The sequence below is a fragment of the Octodon degus genome, unplaced genomic scaffold (assembly GCF_000260255.1).
Source record: "Octodon degus isolate 3935 unplaced genomic scaffold, OctDeg1.0 scaffold00088, whole genome shotgun sequence".
NCBI lineage: Eukaryota > Metazoa > Chordata > Mammalia > Rodentia > Octodontidae > Octodon > Octodon degus.
This window is the reverse complement of record NW_004524664.1, coordinates 6,978,168-6,993,704: the sequence shown is the minus strand read 5'-3', so window position 1 is coordinate 6,993,704 and position 15,537 is coordinate 6,978,168. Positions and strand designations below refer to the sequence as shown.

General features: G+C 40.5%; 1 protein-coding gene across 1 annotated transcript in view; it reads left to right on the top strand.

Moving 5' to 3' along the window:
- The window catches only part of Unc5d (unc-5 netrin receptor D), a 260,172-nt gene that overhangs the window by 13,604 nt on the left and 231,031 nt on the right, over positions 1-15,537 (top strand). The window contains exon 2 of the mRNA XM_023722024.1: positions 4,323-4,466. Coding sequence (XP_023577792.1) covers positions 4,323-4,466 — 144 coding nt within the window. The remainder of the gene's footprint in view (positions 1-4,322; positions 4,467-15,537) is intronic.

Below are 15,537 nucleotides of genomic sequence, written 5' to 3'. Positions count from 1 at the left end.
AGAGACAGACAGACAGACAGACAGACAGACAGACAGAGACAGGCAGACAGACAGGCAAATAGAGAGACAGTGAGAGAGACAAACAACAAGAGACACAGAAAGACAGAGAGACAGAGACAGACAGATACAGAGATAGAGGTAGAGAGTGAGGAAGAAGGAAGAATTAAAAGGAAAAGGAGAAGGAGGAGCAGGAGGAGGAGGAGGTGGAGGTGGAGGGGAAGAGAACTAGAATAAAACAAAACAGACTCTAAACACAACATTCACACTCACAAACACAAAAAAGTATAAACAACCAAATGAATAACAGCAACAAAAATAAAAATCCAAAAGCAAAGAAAAAAAAAACAGAAATTTCTCTGTGATTAGAAGCCTATGGTTATCTTCTAAGGTCCACAGTTTGGGGCAGCATCCAATTCAAGATAGATTCTGCTCTTGTTGGTAGCTAAAGGAAACAGGCAGAACCCAAATCCATGCTGGATAATCACCGGCAAGCCAGCAGTAGGATTAAATTGAGATGCCATGTCTGAGACTTAGAAAATCAAGGGTACTATGGCTGAACCCAGGCTGTGGTTGTAGGGTTAGGATCCGAGTTCTTTAGCTTACAACACTCTGTGTCTCTTGCTGGCCTGACCATGGTTTCCTGAGCAGGGCCCTCTCTCATGGTGGGGCCTCACCCCTGGGAACCCTTAGATAAAGCTACTCCTTCGCTGCTCTGAGTCTCAGGTTCAGCTGTCCCCTCTCTAGAATGGCATCCAACCAGAGTCTCCAGGGAACGTGGAAAGCTCGTGGCCTGAGGTCCCTCACCACCTCTGCTAGTGCACAGCATCCACTGCTCTGTTCGGCTGGTGTTCTTTTTTTCCTTAGCCTCTGCAGTCCCCAGCTTTCACTGCTTATCTGTAGATTTAATCTTCCTCTCATATAAGCCAGGAGCCAGAGAGAAAGTATAGACTGCCCCTTCTTTAACTCCTTTGAGGTCTGCCTCCTCAGTTGCTCTACAGACTCCAGTTTTCCTGGGTTCCGGAGATCCACATCCATCCTTCTTTGCCACGCTAATGTTGGAGAGGCTGATCTGTTGCTGCTTACCACTCTGCCCTCTTCCCGGAAGGAGAAGGCTCTGTGGGTGGCTGTTCATGCTTTCCAAAGTGTGAAGTATTACTCCTGTCCACGTGCAGTAATCCAATTTTCTAATTGGACCATGTTGTTGGTTGAGCTCATGGTGATGGCCTTGTCACATTGTTCATTTCCAGAGTTTGCAAACAACTTGTTTGTGATCTTGATTTTCCTTTGCAAACCAGCCAACACAAAAGTCATATGCCTGCCTTATGGAACATTTGAGTTCTAAGCCTCTGGCCCTCTACCTTAGCCCCCCAGGATCAGGGAATAAACCTACAGTGATATCCATTTAAATCACCAAGAGAATATGACTATTATTGCAGGTAACCAATTCTAAGCCTGCCTATGGCCTTCCACAGGAACTGCAGTAAGAAGGCTCTTCCCCACTTCCGCTACCGCGTGACTATCCTGAGGGTTCCTCAGGAGGTCTGTGCTGTGCGCTATGACTTTCGTTTCTAGGTATTCGTGAGTGTGTGATTGTCATTGCCATTTATGCATGTCTGATCATACTAGATCAAAATAAATCCTCAAAATACCCTGGTACCATGATCCAGTCACAGCGTATTTACAGGTTTGATGTAACGTTTCTAGTTTCAGTGTGAATACTCTCTGAGGCCTTTTGAAAGGCCTTCTGTCTCATTTTTCATTTGGCAGCTTAGATACACTTGCAAGATGGGGAGAGTGAAGAATGAGAGTGTTCCCCGTTCACTTAGCCATCTTTCCAAGCAAGCCTATGGTGCTTTAGCAAGACCCTGATTTCCACAGCATGGGTGTATTTTGTCTCCATGGCTACCCTTCCCCAAAGCAGGATAGATGTGCCATGGAAAACTAATAGTGTTCCTCCACCTCCCACAAAATGTGTTGGCTTGGTATTCTTTCTTCATCTTCAAAGTAAAGCCCCTGCCCTTTGCTTCAAAGCCAAAGCAGAAAATAGAAAGCAAGCAACCATCCTACCCAAAGTTATGCTTTATTGCCACTTCTTCAACTTTACTTTCTGCTTTCTCCTGTCTTCTTTCTGGAGTGAAATTCCTTTTTTAAAAAAAATCATACTTTATTTCTTCCTTCTGTCATATTCTTCCTTCTCTTCACTGATGCCCCTTTCCTTGTGCTTGTCTTGCAACTCAACTTTTTTGTGTACTGGTATTTTTCAGCAGTGCTGACCGAAGCCAGGGCCTTCTACATGCTGGACAAATGCTCTGACGATGAGCTACATGCCACACAACCTTTTATTTGCTTCCACAGATGGAGACAAAAGGTAGCAACAGCAGCAATAACAACAGGCCTCAAGGATTTTTCCTCCTGTTCAGTGGAGGAGATGACTGAAAAGACTGATGCCTCCCTGACAAGGAAAAGGCAGTGCTTGGGCACTTACTACCAAAAGGGGAACAGTAAACTCTCCAGTGGAAGAGAGAGAAGTTTCTCTGCTTTATAGCATACCTCCAACAAACTGTGAAAGTTCACTTCATATCGTACATGGTGATCTCCTTGGCCGTATGGTTTCTCACCGCTGTGCGCAACATTGGCTGAGCAGAAGGGATGTTTCCTGCATACAGTTACTCCTGCCTCCATTCTTATTCTTCTTGCTGGAACCCAATGCCTGACCCCTACAACTTAAAGGAGGAAAGATTTATTTTGACTCAGTTTGGAGAGGGTTTGGTCCATAATGCATTGGCTTCAAGGCAGGGCAGCATGACAATAGAAAAAGTTCATGGCAGCACCAGGAAAAAGCAGCAAGGTCAATGGAAGGCTGCAAGAGAGATACATCCATGCTACACCTCAGATGTCCACATCACCCAGGGTTCAGCTACCAACATTACATGTAGCTATACGTACATAAGTGCACTAATCCACAGATGAATATCATCCCCCATGACCCAGTAACTTCCCAAAGTTTAACCTATGAAAATACAAGATTTGGGGGACACTGAGATATAAAACATGACATATTAACTTAGTTTAATAAGATAAAGTAGGTGAAACACAGGGACAGCATTGGATCATGGAGAAGTACCTGAGCATTGTGCTGATTTTGGTGTAAAGCAGAAGGGGATAAGTTTATAACTGTGACTATGAACAAGTGGCTCAGCCTGTCTACCCTGGTTTTCTCATCCATATATAAAAGATACAGTAGCATGCCTCCATGCACTGCAGAACTGTGTGGATGAAGAGGGGCAGGGTTGTCAGGAGGCCGGGCTCTTCTGGGGAAAGCAATCACATGTTCTCTTTCCTCCATCCCTGTCCACTTAAGTGCAAGGCACAGTGTGATAGGTGTGAGCTGGACATAGGAGACATGCACAAGATAATGGCTGATGCCCTATTTGCAGGGAATTCATTGACATGGGTGGGGAGAATGCCTTTGATTTGGGACACTCTGTGAAAAGTGACCCCATGAAAAGTGACCATTTTTCCAAAAAGAAAAAAAAGAAAGAAATCTTTGGTCAGAATTGTAGAGGATGCTGACACCTTTTGTATTAGGAAAATGCAGAGTCCTAAATATCCAATTGCAGGTTGACCTCTTAATAGGTCTAATCTAATGCTCTCTTTCTAGAATAACTTTTTGCTGTCGTTCCTCATCCTATTGTCCTGGAGTTTTCTTGAGTTTTTCTTCTCAGGACTTGTGAGACTTGACTTGGTTTAGCTTCTTTGCTTCTCATCAGAGTCCCTGTTCTGGTTCTTAGATCTCATTGGCTGTATAGTCCTGAGGCTTTGAGCTGATGTTTCAGACCTTCCTTGGATTCCCAGTCTTTGTCCTCTTCCTGTGTGCATCCTTTGTTCTCTTTCTTTTAAGCCAAGTCTTTACAAACGACCCTCCCTAGCTGCTAAATCCTGGGGCATAGTCATTTAGTACTACCTGAAACTGTCTGTAAAGGTGTGTTGAGGGCTATTTAGTTTTCAACAATTAACTTTGGCAGTATATTCCTCATTGTAGTTCATATAAAGTAGGACAAAGACAAAGCGTCAAGTCAAGGTGCCATGAAAATTGTTATGGTGCATTGTAGCCGCCTTGGTGAGTAGTACTTTACACTCATGCTTTCCAACCTTCTCAGCTGGTGGGATTTAATTAGCAGTAATATATTATTGTTAAAGTAATTAAAACCTTGCTTTGATTAAAGAGTGAGTTGTTAATTAAAAAGAAAAGGTTTCATAACCTCATCTTGAAATCTCAGAAACACAATGGCCTCAGCTGATTTCTCCTTCTTCCCCACCAGGCTTGAAGGTCCGGGAGGTGTTCATCAACGTCACCAGGCAGCAGGTGGAGGATTTCCACGGGCCAGAGGACTACTGGTGCCAGTGTGTGGCATGGAGCCACCTGGGCACTTCCAAGAGCAGGAAAGCCTCGGTGCGCATAGCCTGTAAGTATGACCCTCGGCCAAATGTGGGGGTATGGGGAGGGGCGGAACAGAGCGGAAGAGGACCTTGGAGTTGTAGTGTGCTTCTGCAGAAGGTATATTAAAGGGGAGAAGGAAATCATCAGAATCATTTCTGCCTCTACATATTTACTCTGGCAAATTGTATTTCGATAATTCTTCGGGAAGACTATCAGCAAATTCCTTTGGCCAAGAGATCCTGCCACACCTGCCAGGGTGCAGGTGTTTCAATGAAGCCAGGAAAAACTGTGACTGAGAGAAGCCCACACAAAGGGAATCTGCTGCTCCCCATCAATGACAAAGTTCAGAGGACATTAATGGGAAAAGTTGAGCGATGACTATTTACTCAGTGCTTTCCAAAAAATCTGCAAAAATAAGACATTAAAGGCATTAAGGGATTTTTATGGCCCACTGTTAAATCTCTTTTCTCTGAATCTTAAAACATGGAAATGGGCTTTGAAACTGCGTTTATTTGACCCAAGTAGAGCTTAAAAATACACGCATGGAAAATAATAAAGAAGAAAGGAAGAAAATTGCTTTTCAGGAGTGCACAAGATTTCTTTATCATATTTCAGCATCAGTGTTTTTATAATCTAAAAGAGATTTATAGATACAGCACATCTCTTCCTTTAAAATATCTTTCTCCAAGCTGCTTCCATTAGCCCCCTGCACAGATCCCCTCGGCATCCTTCTTGTGCCCAGGAGTGTAAAAGCCCCTGTGGAAATGAGCAGGCAGGTGGAGGGCAGAGATGGTTACTGTTGTTTTATTCAAATACTGCCTTTAGAAGATGCCATAAAGGGTGCAGGACAAGAGGATTTATTTGAGAACAAGGAATTCTTCCTAGCAGATGTTGATAGAGTAGGGATTAAGAATAGGAATGAATTGCTATCTGCAGGGACATTTATGTTTCCTGGGAAATGAAATCCTCCTCTTACAGCATTTCATCTTCACTGTGCTGGTGACTTGGGAGGCCAGTCCTGAGTGCTGCCTGGGACCTCCCTGGCCAGGGAGAAGAGGTCACCTCCTAAGCTGTGCTCGTGGTGTGAGAGCCAGGGGAAGTATTTCTGCTACAGTTTTATTTAGTTAATTAATGATATCCCTTGAGTATTTTATGATTTGGAAATAGGAGGTCAGCTAAAAGAAAGACTATACTTGCATTTATCCTTCCCATAATGAGCCCAGGTCTCTTTTTCCCTGCAGGACCTGGTCAGGCCAGCCAGGGCATTTTACCCTCCAGCTAAAGCAAGTATTTCTCAGACTGTATCCAAATGGAACACAAGTAGAACATCATGTGGGGTTTCAGCACGGCGCTTCCATTTCTTCCTTCCCATTCTCACTTTCCCCTCCCTCCATTACATCTGCTGTGAGGCCCACACAACCTCATCTTTGAGCTGCTACAAATAGTTTAATCTGTCTGCCTCTAGTCTCTTCTACCATCATACTTCCTGGCTTCATTTCTGATTGCCAACTGCCTGCTAGATTTCTCCAGAAACTTTCCAAGGGTAAGGTTTTATTTGTGTTTCCATAGTTTATTAGGCACTTTTATGTCACTGGGACAAAGTATCTGACATGAGCATTTTAAGAGGAAAACAGGATTTTGTCTCATACTTTCAGAGAGTGAAGTCCATGGTTGGTTGGCTCCAAGATATGAATAGTATGGCAGAGGGCTTGGCAGAAACAAACAAAACAAAACAACGTCTCCATGCACAATACCCAGCAATCTGACAGAAGAGCCAGTGGAAGAGCCGTACCCTCCAAAGTCACACCCCAGTAACCCACCCCTTCCACCCAGGCCCCCACCCTGCTAAGAAGTCATGCATCATGAGTACAGAAATTCTGTGATGCTCCCAAATGCCAACCAAACACTGGCAAAGCCTCGCTCATGTCCACCTCTGCATGTCACTGGGCTTCATCTTTCCGAATGCTCTGGGTACGGTTCCTCAGCGCATGCATTGTTCTTGCTGTCTCTAGTTCCACACATCTGTTGCCTTTCTGGTAAAGAACTCAGACCCTGGAATCCTGTTGGCTTTTCAGGTTTTTTTTTTTTTATTTTGAAAAGTAAAAACAAAAGAAAGAACAAAAACATCAAAAACAAAGACAGAAACAGGGTGACATTCGAGAATACACATGTTACAGATTTTCAAAACAAGTAACTCTGCTATTGCTTAGTTTTTGAACAGTCTGTTTCATTATTTTGGGTTTTAAGTCTTCATTAGTGAATAAGCACTACTTTATAGAGTTTGTGCGAATTAGATATATTGAAGCCACGTTTAAAACTTATCATGGTGCAGATTAACATATTACCTGTCACCAGCTGCCCCTTTATGACATATTCAGTCCTCTGCAGCTCCAGTGTCTTGAATTAGCTGGTGTGTATTCCTTAGTGCCTTTAAAGGAATTGAATGAAATTTATAGTATCTTCGTGATCACTCTGTAGACTACAGAGTAAGAAGTCTTTGTAAAACTCATTTGGTAGCAGCCTAAGGTGTCCTGCTCTTCTAGAGATGAGAGACTCAATGACGAAGGGATAAAATCAATGATAGAGTAATCGTAATAGAGTCATGAAATATATACTTTCAGTTTAGTAATACTGCAAATCTCTCCAGAAATTAAGAAGCATCATTCTGTCATTTTCATACATGACGCACACATATATGTATGATAAAGTCGTGATTTTAAGTAAAAATATCTCAGAATATCATTAAAGCCGATATGAAAAAAATAAATAAAATAAATAATAAATAATTAAAAAGCCTATATGATACAATTCACTAATCTCTAATAATCACTACAGCATATTTTTAATTCTTCCCAGGTAGCAAGTAGATTCCTTAATTTATTTCATATTACTTATGCAAGCTAAGACATGATTTGTCATTAAATATTGCATTTGACTTGGGGACCTGTGTACATTAAAATGTAAATTGAAATTTAACTAGTGTAATGGCATCAGAATTTGGGGAGGGACTTCCTTCAGGACACTAGTTGACTTTTAAAAAATTGCTTGGAGAATAAAATAATGCTTTTAAGAAATAATTTTCATGTTTTGTTAACAGGAGAGAGAAAAGGGTTTTATCTATTTTTTGTAAGCACTTCTCAGCAAATAACACATTGCACAACAAAATAGTCTTTAGTCCCAATAAATGAAATGCCAAATTGGGTATAATTATTGCTATGTCTCTTCTTTTTAAGATTATTTTTGAAAGTACTGGAAACATCTTAGTGTGTTAAAGAAGGATTTTGATAGGTGATGTAGCACATGAATCTGATGGCAATCATCTTTGCGAAATCATTTTTTATATTACTCATTGAATTGTTCTAGTTCAACATCAGAGCTCCTTATGCTTCCAGCATTTAACCAATGACCTGTTAAGAATTTAACGGTTTTGACATGGCAGTGGGTGAAACCTCCATGCCAACTGGGCCACTCGGCTGTGGGATGTTTTGACTGGAGTATCTTCATATGGTCATATTCCTCAGTCTACAGAAATACAGGAAGTTCCCTGCATGATGCCAGAAATAGCTCATTCCTTTTTTTTTTTTTTTTTTTTTGGAATTTTTTAGGGAAGGTTCTATACAGCAATGTGAAATACAAGAAGCATGGTTGAATACCTCTCATCTTGTTCTTCAAAATGTATACCATTTCGAATGTCTTATCAATTATTATTATACTCTTTCAAATAAGTTTTAAAAAAGCAAAAAGGATAAGAAAAAACTTAAGGATTATTGAGAGCAAATGTTAATGTTCAATTATTTATTCAATTTGCATACTGACACCTGTTAATCTGAGCACATTTAATAATAATACATAATATAACAACCATTGTTAATTTGTTAGTCTTGTTTTGCAAATTTGTACCATATGCATTGTTGTATGTTAACTCTGTGTCTGTGTTTGTTTTTGCTCTTTGCTTTTGCTTTTTTCTCTTTGTTTTTTTACTCTTTATAATAAAATAACATTAAGAAAACCCCCCCAAAAATAAAAATGGTTCTATAGAGTGTTCAGGGTCTCACTACTAGATCAAACTCATAGCAATCCACCTGTTTACAGCCTCCCAAGTGCTGGGATTATAGGTTTGCGGGCCGCCAGGCCCAGTCTCAATTGCCTTCTTAGCAATCCCTGGGGACGGGGCTGGCACAGCAAGCCTGGGGATTGAACCCCTGGCCTCTGAACCTGCTTGCAGGTGTCCATTTTAAATAGCAGCAATATCAAGATATTTTATTTTGCATTTATTTTATGTGTAATTTATTCCCATGCCATAAGTTTTTGTTTCTTCAGTTTCTTCTGGTATCTCTTTCTTCTGTGCAGCTTCCTCCTCTGGTTTAGGAACAATTTGTTCCTTTTCAGTAAGGATCATCTCAGTATGGCAGGGGGCACTCATGTGTGGGTTAATCCAGCCATGAGTTCTGTGAGTATGGAGGCGCATCTTGGGTAATTTGCTCACCTAGATATGTTCCATAACTGGAGACTCTATATCTAAACCCTTAAGTTCAGCATTATTCTTTGCATTTTAAGCATGTGAAGCAAAAATTCAGCCCTCTTTTTGGGCCACCGACCCTGCATCCAGCCCCAGTGTTTTGGCCTGGGCACCCCTACTAACTGTACCATTGTAATGCCACAATGGCACACATTGTTTCTTTAATGTGACATCCTTCAGATACTTGGTGACATCCTTTCAGATATGCATTCCCTTGATAGCCTGGGAAGTTTTACACATGTTCGTAAAGTGAATGGAGAGATTTGAGCTTCTTGATTTGCATGATTTTGTGGGGTTCTCTGGGGTGAGAGAGTAGCAAACCATTTTCACAGGTCACCTCAGGCCACTCACAGGAAGAGCAGAATGATTTTATTTATTTGTGTGACTCATGTAGTCATTGAAATTGACCCTTCCAAGGTGATAGTTGTATGCTGACTTTTACATTTCATTCCAGATCATCTGACTCTGACTCTAGGAAAGAGGCCAGAACAGCTATGATTATAACAAGCTCATCAGGTTATTCTATGAGCAGACACCTTTGTGATGTCTTGCCCAAGAACAGTGAGAACAGTGTTTCTCAAGCTTTAATATGCATACCAGCCAACTCAGACCCTAGGAAAATATGAATGGTTCTCTTCAGGTGACTCACTAAGCCCAGTCAGGTCTGAAGTTTTGTATTTCTAATTAGTTCCCTAGAAACAAAGGATTTGAGTGTAGCTGTGCACTGTGTTTTGAGGAACAGGTCCTAGAATACCTTTATGAAGCAATGCTAGGAAACATTGATATAACTCATTTCTCATCTTATAGGCCTTCTCATCTAGCATGTTCCACAGCTGGTGTCCTGACCAAAGATCACTCACTGGAGCCTGATCCACTCCTGCACCATCACCACTGTCAGAGCCCTTTCAGCTGAGCCATGCACATTCTTTTCGGTAGCTAGGAACTGTGATAGAAGCTTTCACATGCAGAGTGTTTCCTTTAAGAAGAACAGCGATCATTTTCTTCCTTTATGAGTAAAATGCATTTCTCTCGATGGTCAAATTTTGGCGTGTGTTATGATGTGTTTTAGGTGCCACAGTCCTTGTGATCTTAATCTCTTGTTTTCCTCTTAACTGCTGGGCACTGTGTCAGGGAGGTGCTGGGCACCCATCCAACTCCCTAAGGCTAGAACTACCTGAGGCCCAGTTTCCCAAGTGGCTTTATCAAGGTAAAAATAAATAAAACCAACCGACTCTTGGTCTCACAAGGCTGGCGCAGGTCTGTATCCAGGGAGTGGCTCCCTCGGGCCGTGCTCATCCTCCTGGCTTGGCTGAGCTGGAGTGTCGCTGTGCTGTGGCATCTGCTGCTTCTGCTGCTGGAATAGTCAATGATTGGTCGTTGCTTATTTTCATGGATGAGCATTTGGCAGCTCAGCCCTTTCTTTTATTCCTGATTTTTTTTCTTTCACTTCTTCATCTGCTTATAAAATATTTTGCCTATATCATTAACTCCTGGCCCCTGAAACACTGCTCAATACTTGCGAGTGAAAATAAAGCAAATGTTTCTACATCACAGTCAAGCCTGTCTTGCCCAGTTCACCATTTGGAAGAAAACATAGCAAGAAACTACTATTTTGTTGATTTTTTTTTCTAAAAAAGCCTATAAAATTTGATACATGCTAAAAATAAAATTTAAATGTGTGACTTATTTGAGCTACTGCTAAAATATCTGTGTAATTGTGCCAAGAATGAATGAAAAAAATGGAATAAGCTCATTTAAAAACCATGAAACTTGCCATTTTTACAGGACCATAATGAAATGGGATTGCTTTCAGTTATTTTTATGGGGATAATATATTTTTGGAAAATCAAGGAAGAAAGAGATGCAATTAAGCCCCAGTTTAGATTTTGACTTCCGGGTTTTGGTAAATAATCTGTCTGGTTGGTGTTCAGATTTAATTTTCACCTTTATTGTTGTGTGTTTCCATGACCTGCTAAGCAGGTGCTGAGCCAGGGTCCTTGGATTTGCCACCCTAGTCCTTGATTGCCCGTACTCCTCCTGGGGCATATCCACAGCCCCATCTCTGATCTCTTCCTACCTAATTCTCATTTCCAAGGTCAAGTTTCATCTTTCTGCTTCATAGCATATGGTTCAGCAAATCTCATTCCCATTGATCTCTGCAGCCTCCTCACCCACTAACCAAGCCCTTGGAAAGGCTCTCTCTAGTGTCCCCGGGTCCAAACGTAATACATTTTAAATGTCTCTTGATCTCACGTAGCCTCTATTCAGTGCTTCCTCAGTACTTAACATTTACAGAATCATATATATATATATATATATATATATATATATATAGTCTAGATTTATTTCTTACTAGATTATAAACTTCTCTAAAAACCACCCTATTGCTGGTATTGAATACTTGAAGTGGGGTTCTAGCGCAGTCTCTTTGGTCACTTTTATCTGCTAAATGTATGTCTCCTTGAAAAGCAGCCCCACCTATACACGATATGCTCTGTGAAAATGCACTAGTTAAATGTAAATCATGATTTTGCCATGGGGCTAATATGACATCTGGCTTCTAAGGGAATCTTAGATTCCCATAACATTTTATTTGCTTTTTAAATTTTGTTTTATTTTATTGTACTTAGTACATGTTTGCTGTAGATCATGACTGTCTTCACTGCGGGTGCATGGCATGTGTATGTGACATGTCTTAGGTCAGTTTAGCAACCCCTTCAATTCTTAGTCCCCTTCCTGTTTATTCAATTGCCTATCTATCTACCTATCTACTATTGTCTTTCATTATTTTCTCTTTGATCTATTTATATTTCTGTTTTTTTATATCATGTGTGATGTATTTCGCTTAAAATTATGGATTCAAGACCATTTTCCTACTAATGACTCAAATTTATCGTACTTGATGGCAGAGTAGTCTTCCATTCTGCATAAATATCACATTTTCTCTGTTCACTCACCTGTTGGTGGACATACAGGATGGTGCCAAGATTTAGCTAGTATGAACTGTGCTGCTGTAAATACAAGGATGGATAGATCACTGTAATGTTATGTGTAACTCTTTGGGGATTTTACCTTGATAGCTGGGCAGAATGGAACTTAATTTTGTCTCCCTTATCTGTACACTTTCCTAATAATTGGTACTGCAGTGAAAAATTGGTCAAAAATGGAAAGAGCAGTAATGAGGCTTTACAACCACCTGGCTCTGGGCTGCACACTGCACAAAAGAGCCCTGAGCATCAACTTGGCCTTCACTGCTCTGATTCTCTCTGTTAAGATCCTGGAATATATTCCCAGCTTGCAGAAGTTCAAGTTAAGTCTAGTCTCTATACATGATGTAAACTGCACACACAAAACCCTGCATTCCCTCCTTGTAGAAGAATGTGGTCAAAGTTAAGAGACAATATTCTTCTGTTCCGTTCTGCCAAAGTCAATTTGTTCTTGGAGATTAAACAGAATGAATTGGGTTATTACAGAAGGATATGAGAGTCCTGGCCTGTGGATAAATCTCTACACTGCCCAAGAGCACCTCTGACATGAAGGAGGGGAATGAAGGATAAAATACAGCCACAGCCCATCAGCCAGAATGCAAACCCTGGAGTGTGGTGGCATCCACCTGAAGGAGTCTGCTGCCATCTCCTGACACACAGGTGCTGTTTGCTACCCAAGCTATGTGCTCAAAGGTATCTAGTTCACACATGCATACCATACAGGTACAACTGAATATATGTTTGTGGGACCTAGTGCTAAATGTTAACATGAGATTTCTTGCTCAGAAACTGAGAGTTCTAAGCTATCAATAACAGAATACAAAAGCCTGCTTGGAGTTGTCAGCCTGAAAAGTGGATGTGAGAAATCACTTCATATGTACATTTGGCTCTCAGTATAAACACAGAAAAGGAAATAGCAGCACCTAGCAGGGGCTCCCCTTGCAGATTGCTGAGCATCACAGTGAGAGTGAGGGTGTGGTGGTGCAGGCCTGCAATCCCAGCACTCTGGGAGGCTGAGCCAAAAATTCTACATTTCAGCCTAGCCCAGCCTGGGCAACTTAGAGAAACCCTAGCTCAAAAATAAACAGTAAAAAGGAGTAAGGATGTAGCTCAATATGTATTTTTCTGGGAAATGAACCCAACACACACACACACACACACACACACACACACACACACACACAGACATGAATGAGTGTAAATTAATGAGAAAGGACATTCTTCTTGGGGTGAGATGGAATCTCAGCATTATTTTAGTTTGCATTTCTCAAATGACCAATGAATATTTTTTGAATATTTTTTCATGTATTTATTTGCCACTTGTATTTCTTCATTAAGAAGTATGTGTCATCTCAGATGCCCAGGTTTTATTGGACCTAGCATTTGGAAGCCTGTTTTTAAATTCATCCTAGATGCTAGATAGAAGTCCTTTATTTGAGTGACAGTTAACTAATTTTTTTCCCAGTTTATAGGTTTACTTTTTCACTCTGTTGGTGATTTCTCACTATGTATGTATATACATGGGATAGCTTGGATAATTATACTATGGTTAAGGCTTACATTCTTTCTTATTTTTAATTTTTGACCAATAGCTTTTGACAAATTTTCCATGCTGATATCTGGGAATCTGAACAACCAATTTGAAGACAGTGATATGCAATATAACAACCATTGTTGAATTTCTATCATTTTGTTTAGTGAAGTTCTATATCATTTCTACTGTTTGCTTTTTACTATTTTTTATTCTTTAAAAATTAAAAATAAGAATGAAAGAGTAAATTATTCCTTATTGAAGAATAAAGTCATTTAGAAAAAAATGTATAGATTCAGACAAACAGAATTTTAGAGGGTGAAGTTCATAGATGAACTTCAAGAATAGCAAGGCATTCACATATTCTCAAATTTTTCTTATATGTCACTTACTAGTTGCAAAGAATACACTGGTTACATAGCAGTGGCAAATCCTGTCATTTACCTCTTTGATCAAGTGCTCAGATTTATTTTTTTCAATTTATGTATTTTATACAGAGTCACACTATGCAGTTTGGACTTGTAGTGATCCTCCTGTTTTCAGCATGTGCTGATTTCAGGCATGCGCCACCATGCCCGGACTCTGTGGCTGACTCAGAGTGCCTGGGGTTCTCAGGCCAGCACTGCATGTGGTACCAGGTTCAAACCCAGGTCCTGGAGCTTCTCAGGCAGGTGCTTGGACTGCTGAGCTATCTCACTGGCCCCAAGTCCTCAGATTTAAACTCACCAGCAATGAAACTAATCATCAACATTTCTCCTACTATAATGAGATGAGAAAACTAAGTCATTTTAATGTTATTTCTTCTAAAAATACACATGACCTGTGTTTAGCCAAGGGAGGATGTTGGGCAGTCTGCATCTAGAACAATTCTGTAATAGTACATTTTTCAGTGTCCAAGGAAAAATAGTTTCAAGGTCCTACCCTAAGATTACCAAAATCCATAAACACTCAAATTTCTTACATAAAATGGCAGATTATTTATTTGTAACTTATGCATATTCTTCCATTCCCTTTAAATCATGTCTAGATGATTTATAATCCCTAATGAACATTGTGTGTCCCTTATTCCAAAATACAAGAGACAAGAACTGTTGCAAATTTTGGAGTCTCTTGAAGTGTAGAATATTGGTGTAGATCTTCCAAGTTAAACATCCGTAATTGGAACATCCAAAATTAAAAACTAAACTGCTCCAAAATTTAAAAGTTTCAGGTTATTGTTAATGGTTTACATTTTAGGTGTTTGGGTTGGGTTATTGTTTTGCTGATCCTGCACAATGTGCACACTGTGCAGTACATTAACTGTGATGTTTATGAACTAATGGCAGAAAAATCGGCCTGGGCATGTTCCATACCAACACAAATTTTTTGCAGTGTTAGGCGTCAAACTTGGGACTTCACACTTGGTAGCCAAGTGCCCTGTGGCTGATCTATGTGTGCAGCTGCTTACAAAATTATCCTTTTTAATACTTTTAATCTGGGACTGGATAAACTCTCAGGTGTGGAATGTAGAACTTTAAAATGCAGAGTGTGGGCTGCATCCCTCTTTCAGTTAGTAAAAGTGAGCATGGAAGCATGTTGAAGGAAACGCAATGTTTGAATTTTGAAGATGCAACTTGAAACGTTAAATCACTTTGTATGAGTCACAGCTTTGTGTTTCACTCTCAGATCTCCTAATTTTATGATTGTTTTCTCTTCTGCTCCTCATTCACCTCCCTCCCACCAGTCTTGCTACCTTAAAATTGGTTCGCTGCACAGCATCCAGGATTATTGTTTTTGAGAATTCAAATCAAGGGGCTGGGGAGATATCTCAGTAAAATAAGTGCTTGCCTGGCAAGCACAGTGTGTTGAGTTCAATCCCTGGTATCAGAAAAAAAAATACAAACCAAGTTATGCTCCTACCATAGCTCCATTTTTTAAATACATTTTAGTACAAGGACTACAGGGTCTCACTCCATAGATCAGACTCATAGTGATCCTCCTGCTTTCAGCCTCCCAAGCACTGGGATTGCAGGCACATGTCACCACACCCAGTGTCAGTGGCCATCTCAGTGTTCCCTGG